At 34.3% G+C, this 16,171-nt stretch overlaps 1 protein-coding gene across 4 annotated transcripts in view; it reads left to right on the top strand.

Annotated features, from left to right (window-relative positions):
- SWT1 (SWT1 RNA endoribonuclease homolog) overlaps positions 1-16,171 on the top strand; it is an 81,463-nt gene that overhangs the window by 27,041 nt on the left and 38,251 nt on the right. For all 4 annotated transcript variants that reach the window (XM_028530629.2, XM_036014997.1, XM_028530627.2 and 1 more), the window contains exons 11-14: positions 6,025-6,170; positions 7,644-7,807; positions 9,325-9,463; positions 12,756-12,904. In XM_028530629.2, the coding sequence (XP_028386430.1) occupies positions 6,025-6,170; positions 7,644-7,807; positions 9,325-9,463; positions 12,756-12,904 (598 nt within the window). The remainder of the gene's footprint in view (positions 1-6,024; positions 6,171-7,643; positions 7,808-9,324; positions 9,464-12,755; positions 12,905-16,171) is intronic.

Here is a 16,171-nt window from a genome sequence, read left to right as displayed (position 1 = left end):
TGCTTCACTGAGTTTCCTCGTGTGTAAAATAAAGAGAGAATAATAACACCTGTCTTATGGGGTTATTGTATGTAATCAGATACTATATATGAAGGAATTAGTGCCTCGTACACAGTATGATCTCAGAGTTTTTTTCCCTCCTCCCTTCCTCTTCCTTCCTTTCCTCCATTTCCAACTCATATTTTCATAGCTTAGTTCTAAGGTGAGCCTGCCATAGTGCTGACCAAGACTGCATTCATCATGTATGAGAGAAGGCTCTGGGAAGCATCTCTCTCTCTGTTAGATTTTGCTTCCAGGTGATCCTCAGTTTGGCTCAAATAAGCTTTTATAAAAAATTTAAAAAGAGAGAAAAAAGGCTCTAAAGGAATCAAGAAGAGCACTTTTAGTTTGAATTTTAATCACTGCAAAATAGAGTTTTCACAATTTTACGATCATGCCTAAATTCTCTGTGAAATGGAGCTGTTATGGAAGTGAGTGGCCCTAAGAATTTTCTTGTTAAGGGGGCTTGGTCAATGATCATTTCAGCTGTCTTCAAAGATAATGTTATTCTTTTCAGCGTTAAAGGAAATATTGGAGATATCTATCTCTATGTTTAAATTTTTTTAAAAATCTAGAACATATCTCAAAGATTGTTGAAGGCTGAAATAGAATTAGTAATATGCTAATCATTTTAAATTTTAGATCAGCTAAATATGAGGCATAATTCTTGTGTAATTGTTTTTTTAGTTCAACTCTGAATGAAATTTAAACTGGTCAGACTTAATCAATTCTTTATTATTTCTGCTGTCACTCTTTTGTGATTAATAGATGTGACATTTTTTGGTGAAATGAAAATTTGTAGTCAAATCTTATTTTTCTCACATTATCACTTTCTAGATGAGCCTGTTTTTTTTTTTATTTTTATTTTTCCGCTAATAAAAGGTAGTAAGCCTGCCTGCTGTGAGTCACTTATTTATTGTAAGGGTACATTGGCATTACCTAAATGAATGATGATTAAAATATTAAGTGACAATGACAGTAATAGGAGAACCTTCTATAACACTATATACTATACACTATTTTAAGTACTTTGCTTACATTAACATTTCCAAGTATGGTCCAGCAACCCACAGTTGATGTCTCTAGTCCATTTCTCTCTTCTGAATTCTAGACTAGTATGCTCATCCACTTACTTGATATCTTTACTTGGTTTTCTCATAGACATCTGAAAAGTACCATTTTAAAAAACAAACTCTTTTTGTTTGATCTTTCCTTCTAAACTGTTCTCTTTCTGATCTTTAAAAGGCCCTACCTTCTATTCATTTGCTTTGAAAGCCAGACACCTAGGGATCATTTTGGTACTTGCCTTTCATTTTCCTCATAATCTATGTCTAGTTAATTAGTGGGTCCTGGATGGGCTTCTTTTCTTTATCATTCTTGCCACAATTCCATGTCACGCCATGTTTTTTTTTCTCTTTTCTTCCTTTTCTATTCTAAGACTACTTCCTCTCCTTCCACACTTGTTCTCCTTCATTAATTCTTCAAAAAGTTACAATGTGTTTTTTTATTTTTATTTTTAAAGCATTTCATTATTGAGAATTCCAACAATATTCAAAGTGAAGAAGAGTTTGTAAAAACTCCTAAGTACCCAGCTATAGCAATTATCAAAATTAGTGTTGTCTGTCTATATCTCCATCCATTCTCTGCCCTCTTATATGATTATTTTATATAGTTCTTTGTATTTTGAGGGAATATGTACATACATGAAGGGCACACATTTTAACTATAGCGTGGACACCGGATGCACTAGTGTGGCACACATCACTCTACATAAAGAACACCTTCTGTTCTGTTACCCTTCCAAAAGAGAGTACTTTTGCTTTTTTCTTGTTTCTTAAGGTGGAAGCTTGGATCATTTATTTGAGACTGCTGTACATTTACCTTTAAACACTGTTTTAATTGCATCCCATACATTTTGATATGTTGTATTTTTATTTTCATTTGGTTAAATATTTATCATATTCCTTATGACCTCCTCTTTGATCCATAGGTTATTGTTTCTTAATTCTAAGTATTTACACATTTTCCAGTTATCTTTTCGTTACTGATTTGTCAAGTTTAATTCTGTTATGACTTGAGAGCATACTTTATGTTATTTCTGTTCTTTTACATTTGTTAAAGTTTGTTTTATGGTCTACCTCAGTGAATTTATATGCACTTAAAAAATGTATATTCTGCTTGCTGGTGTGGCTCAGTGGATTTAGTGCCAGACTGTGAACCAAAAGGTCACCATTTTGATTCCTAGTCAGGGCACATGCCTGGGTTTCCTACCAGGTCCCTGGTTGGGGGCATGTGAGAGGCAACCAATCAGGTTTTTCTTGCACATTCTCTCCCTCTCTTTTACCCTCCTTTTCCCTCTGACTAAGAATAAATAAATAAAATCTTTAAAAATATATATTCTGTTCTTGTGGGTGCAGTATTCTGTGCATTTCAGTTAGGTCAAGCCAGTTGGTAGTGTTGTTCCAGTCTTCTATAAATCCGCACTGATTACCTGTCTACTGTCCTATGATAGCCGGGAGAGGAGTATTGAGGTGTCCCCCTGTGACTGCGGGCTTGTCCATTTCCTTCAGTTCTGTTTCCCTTTGTGTATTACGAAGCTCTATGACATGATGCATACACATTTAGGATCATTTAGATTGGTCTTATTTGAAAATCATATAATGTCTCTCTTTTTCCTTGATAATATTTCTGGTTCTGAAGTCTCCTTTGTTAAACATTAGTATTATTTCTCCAGTTTTGTTTTGGGCGGTATTTATATGGTATATCTTTTTCCATCCATTTACTTTTAACCAACCTTTGTCTTCATATTAAAGTGTTTTGTAGTTGGCATTTTCTTTTTTTTGTCCATTCTGACAATTATTGTCTTAATTAATGAATTTATACCATTCATATTTAATTGGTTGGATTAGAATCTGCAATTTTGCTAGTTATTTTCTATTTGTTTCATCTGTTTTTCTTTCTTTTCCTTCTTTAAGTGTAAACTTTTTAAGGTACCATTCTGTCTCCATTTTTGCCTTATTTATATCTTCTTGAAAAATGCTTTTTTGTTACCCTAGTGTTTATAATATACATTTTTTACTTGATTAAAGTCTACCTTCAAATAATATTACATTTATTTAGATGTAGTATAAGGATCTGACAATAGTATATTCCCAGTTTCTTCCTCCTATTCTTTGTGCTGTTGTCACAGATTTTACCTTTATATAGATGATAAACACATAATACTTTGCAATTTTTTTACTTGACTCATTTACTGTTTAGAGAAATAAAAATGAGAAAAAATAATATTTTAATCTTGCATTCCATTTTGAGCATTTTCATTTCTTTTAATAGATTCAAGTTTCTGTTTGATGTCATATTCCTTCTGCCTAAACAACTTTCTTAGACATGTGTAAGTCTCTTGGCAGTGAATTTTTTAGTTTTGTCGTAAAATGTTTTTATTTCTTAATTATTTTTGAACGATATTTGAGTTGACCTTTTCCTGGTGTTTTAAAGATGTTGCTCCATTTTTTCTAGCTTATATGGTTTCTGATGAGCAGTCTGCTGCAAATGTTGTCTTTGTTCCTCTGTGTGTAATGTGTCTTTTTTCCTATTGTGGCTTTTAGGATTTGTCTTTTGCTTTTTTAGCAGTTTGTTTTAGCAGTTTTTAGCAGACATGGTCAGATGTTTGGGTGTGGGGGATGTTGGAGGTGATTAGGGGAAAGCAAATATGCCGCTTGATGTTCTCTGAGCTTCCTAGATACATGGTTTGGTGTCTGTCTTTGGTTTTGGAAAAAATTCTCAGTCATTATTTCTTCTGTTCCCTCTTTTTTCCTTCTGGTATTACAGAATTACATTGTAGTAGCCAGCATCCTCGATGACCACGATGATTCCTGTCTTTCCAATAATAATGCCCTTGTGTAGCCCCCTCCTGTACTGTACCAGGATTGGCTGTCTGTGTGACACATAGCATTCATCAGAAGTTACGGTACAGTATGTCATTTCTGAGATTAGGTTATAAAAGCAGGAACTTCTTGGGCACTCTCTTGCTTCCTCCTGTCTCTTGGATCATTTACTATAGGGAGCAAACTGCCATGTTCTGAGTAGCCCAGTGGAGAGGCCCACATGGTGAGAAAATACAGCCTCCACCCAAGAACCAGCAAGGGGTGTTCCAACAACCACATACACGAGTGCCAGTTAAACTTTGAGTGGCTACATGCTCCAGCCTTGTAAGAGACCCCAAGCCAGAACCATCCAGTCCAGCTGCTCTCAGATTCAGGAATGGTGTAAGATAATAAATGTTTGTTTATTTTAAGATGCTAAATTTTGGTATAAATTGTTACATAGCAATAGATGACTAATAGATGTGTGTATGTTAGTTTGTTTGCTATTGCTCCATAGTTCCTTAGGTATTTTTTTAACCTTTTATTCTCTTTTTGTTTCAATTTGAGTAATTTCTTTCGACCAGTCTTCAAGTTCTTTTTTTTTTATTTCTTTTCTCACGTATATCTAGTCTACTGAGGAGCCTGTTGGAGGCATTCTCCATCTCTGTTTTTGTGTGTTTTTATTTCTAGCACTTCCATTTGATTCTTAAGATTTTCATCTGTGCTGAAACTGCCCAGATTTTGCATACTATTTACCCTTTCCATTAGAGCCTTTACATATTAATCAAAATTTAAATTCTCTCTCAGATGGCTTCAACCTCTGTGTCAGAGCTGAGTCTGGTTCTGTTGATGGCTTTGTCTCTTGCCCGCTTATTGTTTTTTTCCAGGCAGAATTTATGTGCAGATTTTATGGCTCCTCTGCTCCGTGCTTTCCTCCCTTCTTCATTTCCCCTTTAACTTTCTGTCTGCTCTGGCCAGTCCTGAACATTGTCTTCTGACATTCCAAGCTGTTAAGCCTGTGGCTTTCTGTGTAAGACATTGATGAATTGAGGAATACTCTCAGGCAAAAAGATAAAAACTTGCATCTTTTACCGGTGCAGTTTTTTGTCCCTCCAGTGCCTTTAAATGTTTTGCTTTTTTGGTCAGGGAGGGGTTCAGATCTTTTTAATTCTCATCTGTTGGAAGGTTAGTTTGGCCAAGCTACTGGGACATTAACAAAAACTAAAAACCTGCTGAACTCCAGAATGATTTAATAAACATAGATCTGGTCATGTCGCTTCCCCATTGAAGCCCTTAAAACTCTTTCTGTTTATTAATGCCCTTGCCTTTCTCTGTAGGCACATTAACCAGTCTCATGTACAGGGTCTGACACAAATAACGCCCCTTTTTTATTAGACAGTCTTTTATTACAAAATCATAAGCATGTAATTCTGTAACATAACAATATCACACTCAAGCACACCATGTGACATTTTTGGTGAAATGTTCAAATTAAAACTATAAATTTATTACACCCATATTATTACCCCACCAACCACACTCAAGCCAGACTCTACACTATGATCTAATTATACTGACTTCTTTCAGTAAATAGCAAATTCATACCATTTGTCTTATGCTCACTTCAAGAAAATTATAATTGCCTGTCCTGTGTAAATTATTTCTCTGACTATGGCTCTCTCTGTTTACTTCTCTTTGGAGGATCATATTCCTGAGTTCAAATCTATCTCCTACTTACCAGGTGTAATTCTGGACAAGTTACTTATCTCCTTTACACACCTCTGTTTCTCATCTGTGAAATAATGGATAACATTAGTTCCATTCTCACCTAAGAGGTTTGTTATGAGAATTAAATGAAATGATATATACACAAAGTGCTTAAAACAGTGCCTGGTACCAGGGAAACACGCAATAGGTAATAATTATTAGTATTCTCTGCAGCTCATTTCACGTGACTATTGTGTGTTAACGCTTTTGTCTTCTCTATTTAAAACAGTTGTCCAATTTTGTTCATATATATGCTGAGAATTACAAACCTCTGATTAGATCCTGTGTGTTTTGAATTGCCACGTGATTTATCTTATAAAAAAATAAAGTTTTTTTCCTCCTAAACCAACTTTAGGGATGATAGAAATTTAAGAAACAAAGGCCTAATAAGTGGTGTGAAGTCACTCAGTAAAGAAGAACTGAGTGCAGAGTTCTTAAGCTTGTCCCCGAGCACAGCTGTGTGTCATCAGTCTTGTGTGCCTAAGCAACAGTTGAAAGCAGGTAGTATTTTTACTATGAATAATTAGAAATGTATCAGATTTTATACACTAAGATTATTGATAGTAATTGTAATTAATAGGAAATTCTTACCGTGTACATTAAAAATCACATTGTTTGGAATATTTGCTTACACATAAATGGGAAAAATAAATGAAAATTATAATGGTAATACAAAAGAAAGCATAATTAACAGTGTTGCCTTCTACATATACTTTTACAAATTAATTTGAATTTGTGTTGTTTACTCACATACAGTTTTACATATTTATAATCATTGTGTGCATGCTATTTTGTACCTTACAGAGTATACCTTTTAAATTAATGGTGGCTGTTGAATGTATTCATTTGAAGTAGAGAGAAATTTTTAGTTTCTTTTTCAAGTTATCTTCATAACCTTCTATTAATACTGTAAAAACTCAATAGAAAAACTTGAGTGACTCCAGTACTAATTCTTTTTAAATTTTAAATTAATGGTTAAAAAAGCGAAAGGCTTATTTTCACCAGAATAATCCTTTATTCCCCAGAATAATCTGTGCTATTATAATAGAGCTTGACCTTTGATGGAATGTTATATTAAGTCTGACATAATTTAAAGAACACATACCACCTTTTCCTTCCGTGGAGAAAATAATTATTAAAGTCTCTAATATTGTATGTGCTTTTATGCATAATTGTATAAAAATTCATGTATACACTTGCTACTTACTTATTTGACCTTTAAAGTGATAAATTTCTTTAGTCCTAATATTCAAAAGGGCATTTAGAAGGAGCAACAGGATATTCTAGTTTATAGTTTTTCAGGGGTAACACGGTTTTAGTTTGCTTAAAATAAGTTACTGTTATTTTAAATCCTTAATAGAGATAAACCAGTTAATATTTTGAGTTTTACCATGAAGAAATTCTAGTTGTTTTTAGTTATCAAAATAATAATGTTAATGAAATGATGTCAATTAAAACAATAACTCCTTTTAGAAGGGTTGGGCATAAAGGTAGTTAAGTCAGAGATTTTGGACCTTTCAAAACAATTTGTTGATGTGAGCTTCATTTGGAAGAATATACTATTAATACTCTTTGGCAGAATACACAGTTTGATCCATAGTTCTTAATTTTCTATTTTACATAGATCGAAGCATCCTCATGATTTTTCTCCTTTTTGAAAATAATAAAATTAAAATTGTAGTTAAGGTATCATGCACAATTCTTAAGTTTTTATTCTAGTGAAGCTATTTAGTTGCCTTTGTCAAAAACATAAAGCATTTGTTAATGTAATATGTTTATGTTGCATCTAAAACAACTATACTAGAGATACATGTTTCTAAATACTGTTTTTAAAATAAAGTATTGGTTTGTTTTTTAGGTAATTCAAATACCAATTATAAACATAAAATGTTTATTGTTTATGGCCAAATACTAATTACATATGTAAAATATTTACTACTAGTGTCCTAAATAAAGCTTATAATTGTTTTAAAGAAGCAACACCTTTGGGAGAAAGTAATCAGGAAAAATCTACAAATTCAGGACTACTCATTCTACTTGAAGGCATAGTATCTGATCTTGAAAAATCTCTTGGAACAGCTTTATCTTCAATATTAGAAACAGAAATGAAAATCGCTTTTGGAAACCTGTGGATGGAGGTGAGTGTTTCAACTCTACTAGTTGAAGAGTTCTTTTTTATTGCTAAAGATTGGTTACCTTCTTTTAAGAAATATTACGTGTAAGCGTTATTACAGTAATCTATATCACATTATATTTGTGTCTTGTAGTTTTTGAAATAATATTTTGCAAATTAAATGATGGACATCTCCAAAAGATGAGGACTGTGTTTTATTAGTCGTTTTTACAGTGAGCAGATACTTATTGTGAGTCTGCTGTGTGTCGTGGTTTGCCCTCATGAAGCTTAAGTCGAATTCAGAGAAACTCTCATACTTAGTTGGAGTCCTAATGTCTAGTATAGGGAATTCCCCTTAAAAGCTGTGTTCAGAAAAAGAAAGATATATTTTGGCTTATGTCATATAAAAATGAGAATCAGAGTATAAGTTTGATCATATTAGCAAGATATTTTGAATTCTCTTTAGATTCATGACTTTTCTACAATCAGTAAAACACCACATTTGTCAGCTGTGGCCTTTTTAGTTTAATGTTTGTTTGCTCTTCACGCTTATAACTAGGAGAACCATTAATCCCCATTAATTGTAGATTGTCTTGATTCCAGATATTCAGTGAGATACTAATATTTGCCTAAAGTGTGTTTGCTCTTGATTGTATTTATCAAGATGAAGAAGAATGATCAAAAGTTTCTAGGGGGGTTGATGTAAATTGGTATTTCGTGAGTCTAAGACAGTAATTTTATGTGAATGTTCAAAACAGGACATGCTGACATTTTGTAGTACTAAATGATCGAACCTCTTTATAAACGTGTCTTTGTAATAGAGAGTATAGCAAGTGTCAATTATAATTGACAACTTTTTTCTCTATCGACTTTTCCACCAGTTATAAGAAATTAGATTGATTTTTCTTGCAGAAATGACCATGTTGAAAAGTAGACTGATGATATTTGCTAATTAAAATGTGCTTCTTCTGATTAGAACTATGTATTCTTTCTGTACTTGTAGTTTCTGAAACTATAAGGATTAATACTAATGTCAGTTTTACAAAGGAATTTGTAATGGAAGCATTTTAAGATTATGATTAACTTTTAATAAAGTGAATTCCAATAACTATATTTTTCTCAGAAATATATTTAAGCATTCCTAAATAGGTACAGTTGACCCTTGAACAACTTGGGAGTTTGGGGTTCTGACTACCATGCAGCTGAAAATCCACATATAACTTCCCCCAAAACTTAACTATTAATAGCCTACTGTTGATCAGAAGCCTTACTGACAAAATAGTCAGTTAACATGAATTTGTGTGTTATATGTATTGTATACTATGTTCTTACAATAGAGTAAGTTAGAAAAAAGAAAGTGTTATTAAGAAAATCAAAGAAAAGAAAATACACTTACAGAACCATATGTATTTATTGAAAAACTCCACATTTAACTGGACTGCATAGTTCTAACCCATGTTGTTCAAGGGAAAACTGTACTTTTTAAAAAAATAATAGGAATAATAAATCAGTAGATACTAATTTTTTCTAAATACTTTTTAGATGCTGTACTTGAAACCACCATGGACTCTAATGCATTTAATACAGTGCTTTAAAAAACATTGGTTGGCTGTATTTGGATTAATTATGGAAAAGAACTTGCTTTTAACTGTTGAAAGCTTATATGAAAATCTCTGTAAAGGTATGAATCTTTCATTTTGTTTTTACCTGTGTTTTATTAAAGTAAGACTAGCAGATACAGTCCGTGGAATGTGAAGATAAATTAATAAAAATGTTATCAGTTAGCTCCTTATCATTTGTACTTATCCCTTCCAAAGGGAATTTGTGGCAGGTGGATGAATGGATGTAGCTCACAGAGCTTATGACTGTTAATAGTGTCATTGTTGGTGTTCCTTCCTTCATATTGTGAATATGTAATTTTAGTAATGTTTGGAAACTTTTTAAACCACATTTTGTAGTTTATTCTAGTGCACAAATAGAATTATTTAGATTTTTTTCATTTCTAACTGTGTTTATCACAATTTTGACCATGTTTCACATACTAATTTTAAGAATAATGTATCAGAGTTTCTATCTAAAACATGAATAAGGAATAGGAAATCTTTGGCTTTGGTGCATAGTGGATTTTGGAGCCAGAAGAGACTGTGGTCAGCGACTCAGTGGGTGGTTTTTGAACTATGCTGTGCAGAGCCTCGGGTTTTCTGAAGTGCCTCTGGAGCTGCCACCAGCTGGAGGGGGCGAGGGTCGATGGCAGTCTGGCAGGTGCTGGGCCTTGGGCCTTCAACCCCAGCTTCAGCCAAGCAGCCTTCTTTCCGCTGTCGGTGTATGGAGCTTCCATGTAGGATCTGGAAAAAATGTTTCTCTGATAAGAAGAAACAGATGTGGAAAACACTGACCTAATGTTATTAAAGTCCGTGTTTCGTGGTCAAAGAAGCTAGCCCTCTGGGGTCAGCGATTTGTCCAAAGTCAAGCAGCTGGCTTTGTCTTCCTAGCCCTCTAAAAAGCAAAGTAAAAACCCAGAGGATTTAAAATGTGTACCAGTGCCTTATGACTAATACAGGGTAGATGTTGCGTGAATATCTGTTTTTCACAGTTTCCATTGTTAAAGACACTTTCCAGGCATTGTGTTTAGCTATAAATGTTATTTATTAGGGGTATTATTATATAAGAGACATAGAAGAACAACATTTTGGACATGGCTTCAAAGCAGTTTTACAAGATATATAGAAACATTTTTTCATAAATTTTACTAAGGGCATAATTTAGTTGGTTTTATCAGAAAGAGAAAGTCCATAAACTATGAATGATGTGGAACAAGATTTAATTTCAAAAAAGGGGGTATTGAGTTACCCACCATTTGTCTCCATTTGTCTGTTTTTTCCAGGGGTAGGCAGCATTTTGCTCTTACGTGCAACCTAGAGGTAGTAGGCAGCAGCTCTGACTGGCAATAGAAGTGCAGAGGTGGTGACCGTGTGTTTCTTCTGCTAAAAAACTATTTTTGGAATCATTATGTGCGTTATTTATTGATTCTTGGTGTAGAAGAATCTGATGCCTAATATTCCTGACTTGTGAAGAATAGTAAATAGAATTGTAAAAGTGCCTTCTGCTCTAAGATAATTTGAATTAGAAGAATAATAAATTATGATTTGGTTTAGTCTCTTTAATAGTATTCTTGCTGTTGAATTATACGTGTGTGTTTAACTGTAGTATACCAGACGGGAATCCTTAGATCAATTCATAGAAAATTGTGGGGAAAATGACTAGTAGCCTTTTCTGACTTTGTTTCCATATTAACTTTAGCTTACGTAATTATTGTTCTTATGTAAGCATTAGATTATTTCAGTCACATAGCTTTCTTTTTTTTTAAGATTTTATTTATTTATTTTAAAAAATAAATCTTAGAGAGGGAGAGAGAGACAGAGAGACAGACGGACATCAGTGTGTGGTTGCTGGGGGCCATGGCCTGCAACCGAGGCATGTACCCTGACTGGGAATCGAACCTGTGATACTTTGGTTCACAACCCGAGCTCAACCCACTGAGCTACGCCAGCCAGGGAGCTTTCTTTTTATGTTGTGTCTAGGTTCTGAATTTATCAATGTTATTTGCCTTTTGCTCATAATCTTCATAAAGAATTTTTGCAAAACAAAATGAAGAGATTATTTCAAAGATATACACCCTAATGAACATAGACTACAGTGGAGAAGCACCCTTAAAAAAAGCTATGCGCCATTTCTCCTCCTCAGGACATTTACTGAGTTCATCGAATTTCCACTCTGTCTTGTGTGTAGCATCTCTCTCTCATCTAATTTAAACTAGGCATTGACTTCCATAGTAACTAAAAGTATCTTGTAAAGAAATATACTATTTGTTTGGTAAAAGTAAAGCTAGAAGCTCATCTGTAACCATCACATTAGATTAGAATTTCTGAATATTGTGTAATTATTAAAATTTATCTTTAATTTTCATTTGACCTTTCTGTATTTCATAAGTGAATACTTGCTGTGTAAGTGATACAGGGGAATTCTTTATTTTTTATTTAACCCATAGTACTGGGGGAAAAACCATGCTGCTGTTTTGGAATTTAACAGTCCTTGAAACTGAACATGAAAATAAAATGCATTGTAGTATGGTTTATTCTGTAGGCCTTTGAAAATTGTTAGTAGCATTTTATCCTAATGGGAAGACAATTTTTTTTACTTTGAGTTTTGATGACATTAGAAAGTTATTTAACTTAATTGTTCATAACTTTTAGAATCTTTGAAATTATTGTCACCACATCTCCTAATTGGTTTGAGAACTTAATGTAATTCTGGTTCCTTGAGAGAAAAGCATACCTTTAAATTATTACTTATACATGAACTCACTTTGTTAATGTGCAGGGGGACAAAATTCTGCTAGCTTCTCTTGCCCCCAGCGCACTATTACCTAAATTCTTTATTTTTAGCTAAACGTGTTGTACACAGAGAGAAAATGGGTTATTTTCAATAAATGTAGTGTTATGTTTCATTACATTACGTTATATTTTAAGGTAAATCTGAATCACTGCATCCTGAGTTGATTATGAGAGGTACCACGTGTTACTTAGGTGATTACCGCCCAAATGTGACTCTTCTGATGCCTCCACAGTAATCTGCTGTGAGACAGCCTCAGTTTGGAAAATCTGCGCTTTAACTCCTTTGGTGGATTATCTCTCTTTTCTGAAGAGTATGTCTTTGAACTGACCATGTTGAGGGAACTCCTGGAATCTGAATACCACAGAATACCAGAATCAGCTCCAGTAACTATGTCTGTAGCTAAGTCAGTTTAATTGTTGCTGTTTACACCAGAGAGATGAATCAGGAGTGGCTTGTAGGTGTAAATGTATACTCTTCTTAAATCTCATAATTAATATTAGATTGGTATTCCAAAGACAACCTCTAGTTGTATATTCATTCTTATGTAATTTTTTTCCTTCTTAATTTTCTGTTACCAGCTAACAGTGCAGTAGATTTTACAACAGTGAAATTCCTGCTCCAGGATTCCCAAAGCCTGTTACATGCCTTCAGTACAAGGTCAAATTATGATGGTGTTCTTCCGCAGGCCTTTGCTCAAGTAAACACACTACTTCAAACGTTTGCAGAGGTAAGATGTCTTTGGGATGCCATTTAGATAGCTAATCACACACATTCTGAATGTAGTTAGCAGACAACGTATAGGTAAAGGATAATAGGTAAACTTATTTTAACGTACTAAAGGCATTAAGTAAAATATTAAGTGAATTGAATATTGAGTAACGGTTCTTATTACAAGTTATAAAACACATTCTCTTATGGAAGTGGTATCATAGCAGTTGTTGGGAATTTAATTATTTTATTTATGTATAGTAGACAGCTACAAACTGTTGTTTGACTACTCATTTCCCAGGGCTGTAGACCAACGGACCACAACATGCATTGAAATTCTTTGGAATTTTTTTTAACATGCAGGTGCCCAGTCCCTCCCACACCTTATTGAGTCAGATTTCTGGGAATAGTGTTCAGAAATGTTGTTCTTCTTTTATTTTTATTTTGAAATAATTTCAAACTTTAAAAACACCGTAAGAGTAATATATAGAATCACTATATATATCTATATCCTTTACCCAGATCCCCCAGTGTTAACATTTTATCACATTTGCTTGTTTTCCCTGTGTTCCTGCCTACATTTCCATTTAGTTAACTTCCACATTTTTTTCTGAAGACTTCGAGAGTATGTTGCAGATGTGATCCCCCTTTACCCCCAAATACTAATAATGAATGTCAAATTTTTAGATCCTATCATCAACCGGAAACATAGAGATGGGAAGTACTATGAAAATGTGATGTTAAAGCTTAGTGTCATTTATCAGATAATGGGCATACCACTGTGGTATATATGCATACATAATGGTGTGCCCATTATATACTGCCCACTGAGTGTTTAAAGATATTGAATTGTTATTTGTAAGTTATTCATTCCTGGGTCCTGATTTTCCAGTTGCTGCATTACCAAAAGATTCATGAAGGCGAGTGGTGAAGAATGTTGCATCCTCAGTGGTGCTTTTCCCTCAACATTTGGCGTTAGTTTGATTGCAAGTTCATTGTCTAAGTCAGCCAGGAATTGTGATTTAGCTTGGGCTTTTAAAATACACTTTTAATAGGAGTTGTTTTGTTAAAGGCATCAGATTTGATGTATGACCTAAGTACTCAGTCATGTCTTAGTAACTTGAGCAATAAAAGGAAATTGGTTACCCCCTGGGATAGAGTATCTAAATGTAATAACTGTAAGAAAAAGTCCCCCTAATCTTAATTTACTAAGTGTAGGAAATCAGGAACAGAGGAATATTTATTATTTGCTTTTGAAAAAGGCTCTGAGAAACCAAGATGGAAAGTCAACTAACAGTCATTTTCTACATTTTTATATAAACAGGGTGGGAACAGGAAAAGAATATGTACATTTATCTTTTATAAGCCTTCTAACCATCAAAAAACAATGGTAATAAGACTTGCTCTACCAGGATGATAGGATAATGAAAATCGGTCCTGTTGTTAAACTTCAGGCTTTTGTGCCTTGAGATTCCCATCCAGACAAGCTGTATTTTAACCTCTGCTTGTCTAACCTCTGTGAGCCTTAATTCCCTCTTTTGTAAAGAGAGTATAATAAAAATCTCTGCCTCAGAACTGACATGAGAAGTAATTAATGTTTGTAAAGTACTTAGCACATAAGCAAAATGTGTGTGATAAAGAAATCCACTTGCCTTGTTGTAACACTGCTGTTTGAGAGCTGAGGACAAAAACCGTTATGTGTAACAAACACAGTAGACTGAAGAACAAAATGGGAACGGAAGCGTGGATACATGAACAGACTGACGGGGCTGGAGGGGAGCTGGGGGGCTGGTGAAAGATGGTGAAGCAGGGGGAGAGGGCATAATGGGACTAAATGGTAATGGGAAAAAGTACAATAAAAAAGAAATTCAGTAATTTAAAAAGAAAAGAAAAACAGTGAAGGGGTTAACCAAAGAAGATTTACGCATGACCCATGGACATAGCCAACAACACGGGGCTTGACTGAGGGAGGGGAGAGGGTGAGCGCAGATGAGGGAAGGGAGAAAAAATGGGAACAACTGTAATAGGATAAACAATTTTTTAAAAAAGCATTATTTGCTGATTAAAAAATTTTATCTTAGAGCAAATAGCCCTTCTATCCAAGTGTATTTATTAAGTTCATAAGTAATTAAGGTAAGCAGGCAAACTAGGAAGAATAATTTTTTTCTTCCTTCCTCAAATGATAGAAAAGGGTAACCTTTACAGTTGGAGAACGATCACAACCCCATTCATAGTCAGGTTGCTGAAGGTCAGATCCTGTTAGTGCCTCCGCTCTCCTGTGTGACCTTGCATGAGGCACCCAGCAAATACCTCCGGTATACAGTGTGGGTAATTGTGGTATCTGTTTCATAAGGTAGTTGTGAAGAGGAAGTGAACTAGTAGATAAAAAGTTCTTAGAGAGTTCTAATGCATACTTAATGCTCAATAATTATGAACTGTTATTACTGATAGTATTGAAGTTTTATTTTCAATTTTACAGCATGAAACTAACAACCTATGAAACTAATGTTGGAAATTATACTTTTATCATCAAGGGAATCTAGAGCAAGAGTGATTTTTTTCAATTCTCACCCAAGGATATGTTCACTAATTTTAGAGAAAGAGGAAAGGAGTGAGAGAGAGGGAAAAATGTTGATGTGAGAAACATCCATTGGTTGCCTCCTATGTGCCCCCTGACCCAGAATCAAACCCACAACCTAGGTATGTGCTCTGACCTGGGATTGAACCTGCAGCCTTTTGGTGTACAGGATGATGCTCCAACCAAACGAGCCACCCAGACAGGGCTAGAAAGCGAGTGATTTTATATAAGTTCACAAAGAAGTTACAGTACAGCCAAGACCAAAACCCAATTGTTTAAACTTACAGTTAAATTTTTTTTCTATTCTTTCAGACTTATTTTTTACCTTTGTTGATATTTTTCCCCAAGGTAATCTGTTTACAAAAATCACTTCAATCTTTTATTCTGCTTTAAGATGTATTCAGATCTAGTCTTAATTACTTTTATGACCTATTAACTATACTGTCTCCTTCCATCAACTACCAAACATCTTAAAAGAGCAATCTATTGCCATTGTTACCATTTCTTCACTCACTCCATAACCCCTTACAAATAGAATTCTGCCTCCACACTCTATTAGAAGAATTAGGTTATCATTTGCTTTCTAATGATCAAATCTGCCTTTTTCTCTCTTGCTCAGCCTTCCTTCAGCACTTGATGTCCTCCACCCTTGCTCTCCTGAAACCTCTCTTGACTTTTGTTGCTATTGAACGCTCCTGACTCTTCCCT

The sequence above is a fragment of the Phyllostomus discolor genome, chromosome 14 (genome assembly GCF_004126475.2).
Source record: "Phyllostomus discolor isolate MPI-MPIP mPhyDis1 chromosome 14, mPhyDis1.pri.v3, whole genome shotgun sequence".
NCBI classification, from domain to species: Eukaryota; Metazoa; Chordata; class Mammalia; order Chiroptera; family Phyllostomidae; genus Phyllostomus; species Phyllostomus discolor.
The sequence above is the reverse complement of the archived record's forward strand: the minus strand, read 5'-3'. Positions and strand labels throughout refer to the sequence as shown.